Raw genomic sequence first — 15,616 nt, 5'->3', positions numbered from 1 at the left:
GTCACTGTCAAAAGCCCTCCCCGGTGCCGGGTCCTATCAGCTGTGTCTGTGATGGGTTTTGCACATTTCTAAGTCTGGCATAGGACTGGAGTGTTCACACTAAATTCTTCTCCTGTTGTTGGCCAGGAGCTGTGTCACACGATCTGGTGTTGCCCCTGGCTGACCTGAGTGTGAGTCCATGCTAGAAGAAGCAGTAACGCCAGGCCTGCTTTAAGGGTATCCGTTAACCACTGTGTGGGTCCTGAGGATCAGACCCAAGCTTGGCAGCAAGCTCCCTGTAAGCAAGGATTGCTTTAAAATGCAGTTTCCTGGGCCCTGCCCCAGACCTTTTAAACTTACCTCTGCATTTTAACAAGACCCCCAGGTGATTTGTGCAGATTTAGAGTTTGAGACAACACAAGATTGTGTTTCTGTGGATGTTTGGGAAAGAGAAACTGATTTCTTGCCATCTAGCTAAGTCTTGCCTCTCAGTATTGCGAGTGGAACACTTGGGGAAGATGTGAGTGAAGAGACTTCTTCCCCACTGTGATCACCAACTGTACCCAGGAGTGCAGGAGAGGGTCACGGCAAGCAGCATGGAAAACCAGTCCCAGACTGTGTGGGCTCTGGCCTCCTGGTGGCACCCCAGCTTTGGGATGCTGCTTCAAACTAGGAGAGAGAGGTTGGGAAACCCATTCACATAAGTAGGATCCTGCAGCCCTGCAAGAATGCATTAATAAAATATCAACGGGAGAGGCGGCTCGGGTGGCAGAGTACTTGATTAGCTGGCAAGAGCCCTGGGTTTGATCCCCAGCACTGTGTAAAACGCATGTGGTGGCACATGCCTGTAGTCTTAGCACTTGGCATGTAGAGGCAGGAGGATCTGGAGTTCAAAGTTATCTTCAGATACATATCAGGGTTGAGGCTAGCCTGAGCTACATGTCACTCTGTTTCAAACAAAACAGACAAAACAGCTGGGCATAGAAATATACATCTTCAATCCCAGCAATTAGGAGGCAGAAGCAGATCTATCTCTGTGAGTTTAAGGTCAGTCTGTCTACATAGTGAGATTCAAAGCCAACCAGGGCTTCATAGTAAAAACCTGTCGCTATAATACAAAGCAAAACCACATTGAATTCTCCAGAAACTCTCCAGGACATGTGGACTGGGGCCTCTTACCTTACAATTCTTAGAAAGCAGGACTTTGGGGAAAGTTGAGTTTGATATCATTTGATGAGCATCTATTGTCTTCCTAACTCCCTCCTGTCCCCTGCAACAGCACGTCAAGGACATCATCCTGCAGTCTAACCCCCTCCTCGAGGCCTTTGGGAATGCCAAGACGGTGCGCAACAACAACTCCAGCCGATTCGTAAGTATCCCGATTCCAGTCGCGGGAGTACTTCCCATGTTCTGCGGACCCGGGTCTGTTTGCAGAGACTTTGCTCCTCTGAGCTAGGTCTGAAGGGAGCGGACACTGGGCTAAGGGAGCACCTGAGAGACCTTTCCTCCCCTCTCGTCCTCTCCCTACCCCACCTCCTGGATTTCTGAATCTGCTTTCTTTTGTATGCTCACAGAATGAAGAGCCCCTGGCCCCAGTGCCTCCTAACTGTGTCCCCAGAGCTCGGACAAGGTCCCCCTTGCAGTGCTGTGAATGCTTTCAATGTATCTGTCCAGAGTTGTTGGCAGTAGGGTATGGAAATGTGACCATTCCAAAAGGCCAAAAGGTGCATTGGAAACCAGATACAGATGCCTGGAGATTTAGCGTCTGATGGTCGGCTGGTTTCAAGACAAGCAGTGGGTGGGACTTTCAAAGAAAAACAGTTTCTCACTTTAAAAAAAGCCTTTACTTAATTTTTTTTTATTTAAGTACTTTTCTTTTGAGACAGTCTCTTACATAGCCCAGGCTAGCCTTAAATTTCTTATGTCGTCTAGGAGGCCCATCTCTGCCCCCTCCCCTGTGTGCTGGAATTGCAGGTGTAGTTCACCTTGTTGGCCTTTATTCAGTAAGGAATGTCTTATTTCCTAGAGAAGTCTCCCGACGGTCTCTGGCAGCCATTGTCATTCTCCCACAGCCATCTACAACACCCGCGTCCAGCCCCTCATTGTCAGCTCTTATTCTGGCTTGTTTCATCTTTCATAGCTGGGGTGTTCTATTCTGACATTTCTAGGTAATGACAGAAGAAACACGCTGGGAATGAATTTTCCACATGACCTTTTTCCTCTAATTATCATTCTTAACATGCCTTGTAAAAATAGACACTGTCAACTTTAACCCTTTAGCTACCTGCCCATACTCGCCTTCCTTAGAGAGCAGGGAAAATATCATTATGACTTCCCTTGCCTTTTCCTGTTATAAGTTATTTTTTTTTATTCTGAGAGAATAACTCAGTCAGTCTTTAGAAATTGCAAGCCCAGCATTTATAACCTTGTAACCCTAATAGAGAGAGGAGGAAATATAGATTTTTTTTTCTCTGTGTGTCATATATAATGACATCGAAGAGGGGAAATCTCTCTCTCTCTCTCTCTCTCTCTCTCTCTCTCTCTCTTTCTCTCTCTCTCTCTCTCTCTCTCCCTCCCATGCCTGATAATATCAAGTGATACTCTCACTAATTATTAGGAAATGTAGGTTTAAAGCCATATGTAATTTTCTGTATCTTGGACAGGCAAGCATTATAGAGAATTTGATAATACCCAAGATCCTATTGACTGAAGATTAATACATTCTTCTAGAAGAACAATGTGGCAACCTGGGCACTGTGCGGGTCTCTGTCTTCAGACACAGATGGGGAGAAAATGAGTGTGTTACAAGTTCTCCTTATTTAGTCTGGCCATGGGATTAATCCTCCGAATGCAGAACTGTGTAACTGACAAGCGCCAGGGCATTGTTTGGTATAAAGTAAGGAAGTCTAGCTCAGAGCTGGGCTAATCCAGAATGTCTTCCATTAATGAATTTCCTTGAATTATGCCCTGTATTCCAAGTCTGTGTTTTTGTTTACCAAGTACTAAAGGAAATTGCTAATTGTCTTGCAGGGAAAATACTTTGAAATCCAGTTCAGTCCAGGTGGGGAACCAGATGGTGGCAAGATCTCCAACTTCCTTCTGGAAAAGTCCAGAGTGGTGATGAGGAACCCGGGAGAGAGGAGCTTTCACATATTCTACCAGGTTTTCCTTTGCCGTTTTTCTTTCCCAGTCCTTTATTCCTTCTCCATATTACAAAACAAAGCTGGCCGGGTGGTGGTGCACGCCTTTAATCCCAGCACTCGGGGGTGGGGAGGGGGCAGAGACAGGCGGATCTCTGTGAGTTCGAGGCCAGTCTGGTCTACAGAGCGAATTCTAGGACAGGCTCCAAAGCTACATAGAGAAGCCCTGTCTCAAAAAAAAAAAAAAAACAAGAAACAAGAAAAAACAAAACTGGAAAGGCCAGTGAGATGGCTCAGAGGATGAAGGCACCATGAGACCAAGCATGATGTCCTGAGTTCAATTCCTGGGCCCCACGTGGTGAAGAGGAGCCCTTGTTTGTCTTTGATCGCCAAGTGTGCAGTAGCATGAGCAATAATACGATCAGTTTTTTGCCTCTTGGCTCTCAAGCCCAGAGAGATGCCCTGGGGTTTGTGCACCTGTCTAAAAGGAGCATGGGGATATCCCCGTCCTCAAGGAGTGTTGAATTCTAATTAGGGCAACAAGGCAAATTTCCCCAAAGTTAAATAATTAGGAAATTGTTAACAAACTTCAAAAACAGAAGCGGGAGTGTTTGATGATTTCCCAAGTGGGAATTTGTGTGGGGAAAGACAGAGGCTGTCCACTAAGGAAGGAGCACCCTGGGCAGAGAGGGGAGGAGGTGTTGAGCAAGGAAGTTGGGTGATGGGAGCCAAGTGTCTGGGGGCGGATACCTCCAATAGGGTCACTATTGGATGAGAGTGTCTCCGCAGGCTTGGGATGCTCAGAGCAAGCCCAGCATGCCCCGACTGTTTCATTGGCGATCATCCAGTTCTGTTGTTCAGTACCAGGCCAGCGCTCTTCCACAGAGCTGTATCCTCAACCCTCTTTTTACCTCTTTCATTTTGAGACAGAGCCTCGAACTCAGTTGGTAGCCTGGGCAGGCCTCGAACTTGTGATCCTCCTACCTTAGCCTCTCGAGTAGCTGAGATCATAGGCATAGGCTTCTCGACCTTGCCAATCCAGCCGTTTGGAAAAACGTTTTTGAGTCTATAGAAATATAAGCATGCCATGTTCAAAACTGTAATGTTCGAGTTAACCTAATGATTATTTTCATATTAGGAATCTGCGGTTTGGTTTCTCTTTGGTCCAGTGGTGTTCTAGGACCTCTAGGTTAGAAAGAGATTAACTTATGTGAGAAGCTCACAATCAATCTCTCAGTTACACAGCCGTCTCCAATGGCAACCAATTCTTTTAGTGCCTATTTGCTGAAAAATTGCATAGTGAGCATAGAGAGAAATAAGGTTTCTATCTAGGACCAGGGGAACCGTGTAGAAGAAGGAGCCTGGCGAGCTTGATGCTGCTCTCCAGAAAGCCTTGGGGTCAAATTTCTAAGTTCTGGGAGGAGGAAATGTGCAGGACCAAGAACAGCCTGTTGGCTTGAGCCTTGAGAAAGAAGGCGGGAGAGCAGTTTTCCAGAGCCGTAAGAGGAGAGGCTACAGAGTGTGGCTAAATCGTGGTGAGGAAGCAGACGGCGTGGCTTGAGGATGCTCAAGGCAAAGTGTTCAATGAAGGCAGAGAGCAGCCTGTACAGTCAGAGCTGGAGAAGTGGGCATTTGAAGATGCAAGGGAAAAGGTCACATGTGTCTGAGCAAGAAAACTGAACAAGAGGAGGGTATTTTTTATGTGTCTGAGCGAGAAGACTGTGAACAGGAGGGAGGTGTTGTCTTCAAACAAGCAAGAATAGGGGAAAGGTTATAGGTGGTACACCAAGATTCTTCAGGGGCTGGGATGTGGCTCAGTTGGTAGAGTGCTTGCCTAGCATGCACAAAGCCCTGGGTTCAATCCCCAGCACCGCATAAACTGGGGACAGTGGTTGTCTTAGTCACTTTGTTGTTGCTGTGATATACACCACGACCAAGGCAACTTATGGAAGAAAGAGTTTATTTGGGCTTACAATTCAGAGGGTAGGAGGCCATGCTGGGACCAGCATGGCAACAGGCAGCAGGCGTGATGGCAAGAATAGGAAGCAAAGAACTCCCATCTTGAACCATAAGCATGAAGCAAACAGAGGAACTCAGTAGACCAGGAGGTTTCAGAATGCAGAGAAATAACCCATAGCCATTCTAAAATATATGACATGGAATGTCCTTCTGTATATGTGTTGCTTTTTTAATTGGTCGATGAATAAAGCTGTTCTAGCCAATGGCTTAGAGTAAAGCCACATGGGAAATCCGAACAGAGATATAGAGAAAGAGTAGGCAGAGTCAGGGAGACACCATGTAGCTGCCAAGGGAATTACATGCCAACACTGATAAACCACAGCCTGTGGTAATATGCAGAATAATAGAAATGGGTTAATTTAAGATATAAGAGCTATTGGCCAAACAGTGTTGTAATTAATATAGTTCTGTGTGATTACTCAGGTCTGGATATCCAGGAAACGAACAAGAAGCCTCCATTTACAAATATACATCACAGGGCAAGACCTCCATTTACAAATATACATCCTGGGGCAAGAAGTGTAGAAAAACTAAGTTGGGTAGAAATTCAGAGGCTATGGTCTACTTTGTATCCTACTTTTCCATGGGGCCACTAGTACAGCATACAGTTCTTTATAGACATGAAGAAAGCCTGAGTTCTCTCAGGTTTATCAGAGTTAAAAACTGGAAGTTGGGCTGGGGAGATGGCTAGGTACTTAAGAGTGATCTTTCAGAGGACTAGGTTCAGTTCCCAGAACCTACCTGGTACTCACAGCCATTTCTGACTCAGTTCCAGAGGATCTGATGCCCTCTTCTGGCCTCCATGGGCACTGCATCCATGCAGGCAGCATCCATATACCGTAAAACAACAAAAACTGCAGCTTGTAGACCAATCTGGGGCTTATACAACTGCAACCCCAAATGATATTTATAAACTCCCTCAGATTCTGCAGGCTAGAACCCCTGACCCCCGCCTGGGCTCAGGGATGGTGGTCCTGAAACCCCAAGGTGATTGTGGGTGTTTGTGGGCCATGTCCTGACACGTCCTGTGTATTCTTACGGCAGCTCATCGAGGGCGCCTCTGCAGAGCAGAAGCAAAGCCTCGGCATCACCAGCATGGACTACTATTACTACCTGAGCCTCTCAGGGTCCTACAAGGTCGATGACATCGACGACAAACGGGAGTTCCAGGAAACCCTGGTAAGTGCGGGTACCGGGCAGGGCAGTCTCCGCTCTCCTGCCTGAGTGTCAACTGAGGCGGAGGGCAGGAAAGGTCAATGAAGCAGACAGTACGACCTGCCCCCGCAGTCACTGTGAGCACTACGGAAAACCCGGGTTCAGCACCTTGGAGAGCCATGCGCCCAGTTGCCACACGATGGTTTGAAATGAGTAAAAAGCAAATGCATCATTACCCTCCTGCAACAGTGTTCTGATAAACAGACCGAGATAGTTGTGGGGGTGAGTTTAGCCTGCTAGTTTGCTGAGCAGTCAATAAATACATGGATAGCTGTTCCTTAGGAAGGCCACAAGCCACTTTGTGATCTTCATTGAAGATAGAAAATTTTAGGGCCTGGAGAAGAGTGCTTGCTGTTCTTGCAGGGGATCCATGTTCAGTTTCCAGCAGCTACACCTGGCAGCTCACACCTGCCTAGAAATTCAGTTCCAGAGGATCTAATACATTCTTCTGGCATCTGTGGGTACCTGCACACATATAGCATACACACTCACACAGACACACATAGTGGCACACACCTTTAATCCCAGTACTCAGGAGGCAGAGGCAGGTGGATCTTGGTAAGCGCAAGACCAGCCGAGTCTACAGAGCGAGTTCCAGGACAGCCAGAGCTACATAGTGAGACCGAGACCCTGTTTTGAAAAACAAACAAATAAGCAAACAAAAAATTTAAAACACTTAAGTTTTGTTTGTTTCATCCTCTTGATCTTGTTTTTCTGTTTCCAATGACTTTTTGTTACCTCTGAGTTTCGTGGTCAAAGGACAATATTGTAATGTGCTCTGGGCTGCTCACATCAAACACATGTCACTGTCTGGGTTACTAGAATTTCAAGGTTTTGTGACCTGCCTGAAACTGACCTGAATCATGTAGTCTAAACCTTTCTGGAGGTAGGCCTGTTACCCTCTCATCCTTCGAGGACTGCAGGATGTTGTTCTTGAGTCAACAGCAAGCTCAGGCCTGTTTGTCTACTGAGAACTAAAGGGGGACCCAGAATGAGCAGCGGAGAGTCAGTGGGAGGAGAGTTGGCTCAGAAGTGACAGGTCCCAAGACTGCCCAGCCACAGCCTTCAAGACACGAGGGAAAAGCAGTGGGCGAAGGGCTCAACACTGTCCTTGGGAAAAGTTGTCTTAAGTTACAGAAATCCAAGACTCTGCTACTTTAATTTAATGGACTCAGAAACTTGGCTTTTAGTGGTCTGTAGTTCTAGAGATTTTAAAAGATGTTTTTGCTAATAAAATCTTTCTGCCTCCCTCTCCACAAAGGGGAAGACATCTTGGGGTGGTTGGATATGGGAAAGTAATACCCTTGAAGAGGGTTGGCAGCCAGAACTCACTTGGGACAGGGCAGACCTGGAAGCTTGTACCCAGACTCTCTCTTCTTGGAGATCCTCTAGGGTCTAAGGTTTTCCTAGAGAGTTCATTGTATTTAAAGACAGACTTGCCCTTCCAGCAGGACTTCTGATAACACATGAAGTCTAGGGATATGGTGACTCGGTAAGCAAATTGTTTGCCAAATTGCTTGTCACAAATTGCCTGAGGCCCGAGTTCGATTCCCAGAACCCATAAGGAAGAGGAGGAGGAGGAGAAGCAGTAACTGTAGCAGCAGCAGGGCTTGGCAGCATACACTGTAATCCCAGCCCTGGGGAGGCAAAGCCAGGAGGATTCCTGGGTCTTGTTGATTATCTAGTCTAGCCAAATCAGTGAAGTCCAAGTTAATGGGATATCATGTCTCAAACAACTAAACGTGGAAATCAAATGACAAAGGCACACCTTACATCAACCTCTGACCTCCACATACACACGCTTGTGCACACACATGAGTGTGTACACTTGTGCACACACACAAAAAAAAGATGAGCAAGTACGCAGGTTACAGATCACATTGATGGAGAGTTCCCATCATCTCAGGCGAAGCTACACACTCACTGTACAAGTCGCTCCATGCCGTGTTTGTCACCTGCTCACACGGTCAGCAGCCAGGCTGTCTGGCTAACCCCTCTCTCTGTCTTCCAGCACGCCATGAATGTGATTGGGATCTTCTCAGAGGAGCAGACGCTGGTGTTGCAGATTGTGGCTGGAATTCTCCACTTGGGAAACATCAGCTTCAAAGAAGTGGGCAACTATGCCGCGGTGGAGAGCGAAGAATGTGCGTAGCTCTGCCGGTGCTGTGAAGGGAGGGGAAAGAGGGAGGGAGGGAGGGAGGGAGGGAGGGAGGGAGGGAGGGGTGACCTCCAGTCTCTGATGACCTACCCCTTGACTTGGCCTAGATTGCTAATGAGGTGCATTGGTTAGAAATGAGAAGTCATGTGTCCTCAGGAGAGACTAGATCTCTTTAATGCACCCATTCTCCCCTCCTCTCCCCTTCCCTCCCCTCCCCTCCTCACCCCTGTGTTGTCTCATCTCTTTTCCTCTCTCTATCCCCCCATTTCCTCTTCCTCTCCTCTCTCCTTACTCCTCTCCTATGTGGTTTTCTCTACCCTCTTCTTCCTCTTTCCTACCCCCCCCCATTCCTCTTCTCTCCCTTACCTCCACGTCTTATACCACAGATAATTTGAAAATTATTTCTATTCATTATTAACTTTGGAGAAGCCTGGCAGAATTCAACCTTGAACTAAACCTGGTATAATAATGAACATCTCATTTACTATTATTTTTTAGTTTGGGGGTACACACACATGCCATGGCATGTATGTAGAGGTCAGAGGACAGCATCTGGGAATTGGTTCTCTCCTTCTACCATGTGTGTCCTGGGAATGGAAATCAGGGCATCAGAACCCACTGAGCCGTTGCACTGGTCTAGTCTCAAAGATGAAGCATGCTTTGATGATTGGAGTACTGGCTTAGTGACTCAGATGAGCCACTTGGTGAAAACCCCTCCTGGACCTGGCTTTATTGATGGGCAGGTCCCTAGATGTCCTGACAGGCAAGGGACAGGATGCTCATGGGTTTGTAGTTTGTCCCATGGATCTGACTTAGATGAGATTTCTGGACAAAGAGAAATGAACTTTGACCATTGGGTTGATGTTCCTGGTGACCACGTCTGTCTTAGCCTTGAGACCCGAATGGTCATTTTTATTCTTTCAGAGGAAACTAGGGTCCTTCCTACAGTAAGTTCTACTGGTCCCCTATGCCTGTGATCTACCACAAACCCTATGGTTTATGACCCCAGCCTCTCAGGCATCAGTGGTCCTCCAGGCCGTTCTCAGAACTCACATCCACCCCAGCCACCCAGGAAGGCATTTCTCCCCTTCTCAGCATTCTTTGGGGATAATTTTAGATGCCTGGTAATAAATAGTATCCCACTCATTGCTGACAGTGCAGTAGGGAGATTTCCATTCCAAATAAGGATCCTTTTTTTATGTTTTCATTTTTTTCTCATAAAAGAGGGAAGTTCTGCTAACGTCTGATGTCGATGTCTATCTTTATCTGATAAAAACAAATATATTTAACAAGGGAGTGTCCAGGAAACAGGAAAAATGCCGAGTGTGCATGAAGCCTAGGAATATGACCTAATCACAATGGTGACTCTGCCTGTAGACGCCCCGGACTTTACCCTTGATGTGAAACCAATGCACCCAAGAGTACAGAAGGGTCATCGACACCTACCCACGTCAGTTTCACAGTTCTGCTGCACTGGTGGTGTCCATGGAAGGAGACTGGGATTCTCTGGCTCCCTGAGAAGTAAAATCCTTACTGCCTCTTTGTACTTGAGTATCAGTTTGACCCTGACCCAGCAAGCATGTCCCTGGTTCTTCCAACCAACAAGGAGTTCACTGTTCAGTGATGACATCCAGGGCTAGCAGCCTTCCCTGGCACATATGGAAGGCTGGTGAAACTGGTAACTGTTGGTGAAATTCCCTGAGGAGGGATGGTGGTACAGTGGAGGCCAGAGAAGGCTAAGCTAGGAGCCAGGTCGGTTTAACAGAGAAGTACACAGCCCTAACCACCACTCCTTCTTCTGGTTCTGGGTTCTTCAGTTGGTCATATAGTAGCATGGTCAGCTGGGTACCTATTTATGCCTTTGCCCATCTCTGCCTCCCTTATGGTGGTCATCAGGGTTTCCAGAGACGGGAGTTGCATAGTGACCATACATACATCTTTCTCTTGTTTCCAGACTGTGATGTGAACTTCTATCACTGTGTTCCGCAAGTGTTTGTCCAGGTAGCACTGTATCTGGGAGATGATTCTGTGTCCATTTCTCTTTTATAGCTGCACAGCTTTGTATTGCTTGGATATGCTTTGAGTTGTTTAACCACCATCTGTTGCTAAGTATTAAGATGATGTCTGGGGTGTGTAGCTCAATTGGTACCTGACATTCATAAAACCTTGGGTTTGAGCCCCAACACCCATAAACACAGCTTGGTGGAGTTTCCCTGTGATTCTGGCATGCAGGAGATAAAAGCAGACAGAACAAACCTTGGTTCATTCCATCTTACTGCTGTAAGATTTATTCTTATAAATATTCTTATAAATTTATTCCAGTATATCTTTGGAGTAAATTTATCAAGGGAAGCTTTATAAAAGCTACCCATGCCTTTCATAATTAGAGACATCAGCTTTCCTAGTGAAGGAAAGGGCTAAAATCCCTTGCAAACTGGCGCAAATTAACCATCTATTGGACCTTGGACCGGTGAGGGCGTAGGATTTCCTGTATGTTGCTGAGAATCCAGTCAAACCTTAACAGAGATGCTTGAGTGCTTTTCCATATCAAGAAAGTAAAACCGTGTACTTTGGATCAAATATTACCTGAGTGTGATTAAATATTAAATTAACTTAAGAACTTTATTGAAGAAAAAAATACTACTTTACAACCACTGAGTTCAAGAACATATGACGGCGGCGGCCCCACCCACTGATAAATGGGTTCGAAACCCCACCAAAGCCTAATAAACCATATTTACTTTATTTTGGTCTTCCTCATGGAGCCCAGGCTCCCTCAGTAGCCAAGGGTGACACTGAACTTCTGATCTTCTTGTGTCTGCTTCCCAGATGGCAAGGTGGCAGGTGTGCATCCCTGTTAGAGAAAAGCTAGCCTTCTCAGTGAGAACTCACGCCACACACTTAGAGATGAAGGGACGCTCTTTACTTAAGTGCCTGGCCAAGTGAGGCTAGCGGCCATAGCAGTCACTCCTGAACGGGAGATTTTACTGATGTGTTAGGCTCGTGCATTCCACAAACGCTGTCATCCTTAAATCTCTTTCCGGATCAGCCCCGGTTACACTTCAACCATTTAATCAGAGGCAGGAAACTGTAAGCCTGGCCGTTTGGGCAGGTAGGAGGTTTACGCAGCAGAGGTATTGCATGCTGCCAGGGTTATGTTAAATACACCAGTGTTGTTCTCTTTCGAGTGGTTTTTACCCAGGGTCATCTTGCGCACCTGGCAGAATTAAGCTTTTCCTCATAAGAGGACAGGGGACTTAGTGGCAGATCGAGACTTAATGATAATTGTCACCCTGTGCTGCCCCTCGTGAATGGTACATCTTTGGGGGTGGGAACGGGGCCTCTTGACTGGTTGAAAGTCTCCTTTGTCGTGGGAATGGAGCCTAATGGCTGGTCAGTCCTGATAAATAAACATTTACACCCTTCTATCCTAAGTTTCCCTATCTCTACCAGGCCGAATTAGTAGCCTACTTATCTCTGGGGCATTTTGGAGGCAGCGCTCCTTTAGCTAAGTTTCATTTGTGTGATTCAGAGTCCCCCTAAGCAAATACATAAGGAAATCCTGTATAACATCAGTTTTATTATTTTGAGTTTTTTCTACATTACTGCAACACCTGGCTTATGTGATGCTGGGAGTGGGACCAGGGGCTTTGTGCCTACTATGGCAAGCTCCCTAAACCTGCCACTTCCTTTAACCATATGAAGAAGAAATTTCATTTCGCTACATCCTTTTGACTTCTCTGTCTTCCTTGTAGTTCAAATTTAAGTAGGAAACTTAGGTTGACCCTCCCCTTACACATTAAGTCTTCCCTCATCAACTTAAGGTGTTGAAATATTCTCCTAGCAGGTTCTTCCTGGTTCTGATGACTGAAGAACTCCACAGGCCTTACGCCAACCTTTCACGATTAATCCTTGCTTCTTGCCTCTCCTTCCCCGAGCCTCACTGCTAAAGTTCTTTCCCAACCTCGGCCCCACTCACACACCCTCATGGAAATTCACAGCCTGGAGGAAGCCGGGCTAAGCAAAACTATAATTTCAGCACCAGGGCAGCCACAGAAGAAAATACGAGCCCATAAAACCTTGTGTTTGAAAAACACGGCATGGATTCTGTCCAAACCAAGTGTCGTACTTCCTCCTCGTCTACTGAGCTCTCTCGCTAAGCCTGTGGCTCTGGCTCTTGGCCACACTCCATGCCTTGTTTCTGAAGAGCCTGCAGCCTTTCAGATCCACCCTCTTCTGCAGAGCTATAAGACACGGAAGAATAGCACATGGCCGGTCACTCCCTCCTGTCTTTTTTGTCTCAGAGGGTCTCATCTCAGCCTTGTTTGGTTTTCTTAGCTAAGACCGTAAAGATAATGGCATGAAGCATCTAGCAGACAGCCCGATTGGTCCCCACTTTTGGCGTGGTTACGGACTTGAGGAGAATCCCATGTTTACAAAACAGGCACATTGAACTGACTATTCATTGTATAAAGCTGTTTGCTCACTGTGGAGTTCCCTGGCAGGAGAAGCCCTGGTGAACGTGCTTTAACTTAATGGAATCTCAGTAGGCAGCCTGACCTGACCTTGAAGACCTCACACCTCAGTCTCTTGAGTGACTGGAATTACAAGTGTGTGCTACCGTGCTCAGCTACTGTATCTGTATGTGCGTCTGTGCACATGTGTACATGTGAAGGCTGGAGGCCCACCTCGGGTTGTTCCTGAAGATCCATCCATCTTCTCACTAGGACCGGGGACTCCCCAGTTAGGCTAGGCTGGTCAGTCAGAGAACCCCAGCGCTGGGATTACAGAGGTGTACCACCACATCTAGCTTTTCTACGTGGGTTCTGGGATTGAACTCAGGTCTTCACACTTGCTCAGCAAGAACTTTACCATCTCAACTGTCTTCCCATCCCTTCTATAAACCATTGACGATAAGGCCCATGGCATCTAGTAAGTCATATTCTACTTGATGCTGATGGGAATGGCTTATCTATCTCTGAAACTTGGTGAATGTTTCCCTGGTCTCTGCAACTACATATCCAGTGTGACTCATGAATATCCTCTGACCTCACTCAGTTCAAAGGAAGAATTAGCTTCTAAGAGACAGATTTTTGATAAAAATCAATGCCTCAGGCTCTTTATGAGAGGAAGCTGAAATCCCTGTGTGAAATCCTCATATGGATGAGAAGTACATTGTTCTGATATTGGCATGTTTATTGACTGACTCTTTAGAAGTTAATGCTGAGAAACATCCATCCATCAAATCCCAATGCCCTCTGTGCAATCTAAGGAGATCCGGCTTTATTGGGAGGCTGATGAAATCTTTCCACTCTTAAAAGGGTCCTTTAGGGATTTTGTTTTGTTATTATATGTTTGTTTGTTTGTTTGTTTGTTTTTGAGATGGAATCTCACTGTTTAGCCCAGGTTGACCTTGAACTTGTAATCCTGCTGCCTAAGTGTTGGGATGATTGGTATATGCCACAATGGTGATACTATCCATAAGATCTCAACACATTCTTTATATCAGCAAAATTTTATACTGAGAGAGAGAGAGAATCCTATCCAAGCTCAGATTTTTCATTTATATCTATTCCATGAGTCATGTGGCAACACATAGATGAATAGAAATGAGTTATTGTAAGTTGTAAGAGCTAGTTAGAAACAAGCCTAACCTATTGGCCAAGCTTTCATAATTAATAATAAGTCCCCATGTTGTTTATTGTGGAGCCACCTGTCCCAATGAAAAAAAAATCTATCTACAATCTATAAAGTCCTTCAATTGTCTTAGGAAATCTGAGTACTCTTTCATGCCCAAGAATGGTGTCATTTATCCAGATTTGAACATTCTAACCAGAAATCAAGGGAATCCCCTTGGTCCTGGTAACTTTTCTCTTGGCAAGTATGAAACAACTTGCCACACCCATGGAAGCTTTCAGTTTTCTCTTCGAAGACCCCCAAATACTTCAGTGCATGTTGTGACACCAATCAGTCCCTCTGTTCACATGCCACCCCAGAGGACTCTCCTGTGATGTCTATTGAAGCCTTCTGGGTTGGGAAATGGCACAGCTGGTGAAGTACTTGCCATGCAAGTCAAGAACCTACTTTCAATCCCCAGAACCCATCTACAGGAGTTGTGCTTAGGTACACGTCATCCCAGCACTGGAGAAACCATGGCAGGAGGATCCCTAGGTGTGGCTGGTGAACTGCATGGTCAAATCAACGAGCTCCAAGTTCAGTTAGAGACCTGGTCTCAAAAAATAAGGCGGAGAGTGGCCAAGGAAGACATCTGTCATTGACCTCTGGTCTCTTGTGAACACCCACACAAGCACAGAAATACATACACACAGGCCTTCTGAGACCCCTCTGCCTCCTGCACCCCCAACCCAGAACACCCTTCCCCAGTGCATCGAAATCTATCCCAGTCTTAACCATAGCTTTCAGCTATAGCAGTTACTTATCTACACAACACAGAGCATAGTCCAGCCATGCCTCTGCCCCCCAGCTTGTTCCCCTTAGCATATATCATTTCCGTCTCCACATCTGTACAAATCCCACTCTTCCTTGCTCACCAAGTCCAGATGAAGCCCCTTCCTTGATTACCCCAGAAAGCGTTAATAGCTTCCTGTCCTAAATTCTTCTAGAATTGCATGGTCTGTTCCGATGCATTCTGCTTTCCAGGAGGATTCTTTATTTGATAAAATTTCTAAATTGTCTTCAGGGTTTATTAGTTATTTACTGTCTTTTCCTCTTTATTATCTACTTTTTGCAATCCCTCACCATGTAAGTGTTCGATCAGTAGGGGATTGATTGTTGGACTTATTGTGTCCATGATACAATAAGCTGTTACAAGTTCTCTGTAAATGAGTCCATGAAAACATTGCACCAAAGGAAGAAAACATTAATCAAAGCCAAAGAAATGTTTGTTGGTTGAGTTCCTGTTGATGTCTTTGTCTTAAGCACAGAGAAATGTCCATTTTCAGTATCTCGGTGTGATCTCAGTGGGGTGGGGGGAGGAAGCGGAGGGAGAGGGAGGATTGGCCTGCATCCTTTTTCGATTTGAGTGATTGGAAGTCTCAGTAATCATAGGGATTGATTTACAGAATAAAACCACTGGGGAAAACAA

General features: G+C 45.9%; 1 protein-coding gene and 1 non-coding gene across 2 annotated transcripts in view; both read left to right on the top strand.

Annotated features, from left to right (window-relative positions):
• The window catches only part of Myo1e (myosin IE), a 194,052-nt gene that overhangs the window by 117,667 nt on the left and 60,769 nt on the right, over nt 1-15,616 (top strand). Inside the window, exons 6-9 of the mRNA XM_041679607.1 lie at nt 1,259-1,348; nt 3,010-3,141; nt 6,183-6,317; nt 8,365-8,497. Of these exons, the coding sequence (XP_041535541.1) occupies nt 1,259-1,348; nt 3,010-3,141; nt 6,183-6,317; nt 8,365-8,497 (490 nt within the window). The remainder of the gene's footprint in view (nt 1-1,258; nt 1,349-3,009; nt 3,142-6,182; nt 6,318-8,364; nt 8,498-15,616) is intronic.
• Nucleotides 4,923-4,995, top strand: Trnaa-agc. The gene has a single exon. It is a non-coding gene; the product is annotated as a tRNA-Ala (tRNA).

This window comes from Microtus oregoni, unplaced genomic scaffold, assembly GCF_018167655.1.
Source record: "Microtus oregoni isolate MIOR12 unplaced genomic scaffold, Mior012 000032F_ref0000030, whole genome shotgun sequence".
NCBI lineage: Eukaryota > Metazoa > Chordata > Mammalia > Rodentia > Cricetidae > Microtus > Microtus oregoni.
Note: the sequence above shows the minus strand (reverse complement) of the source record. Positions and strands in the feature narration are given on the sequence as shown.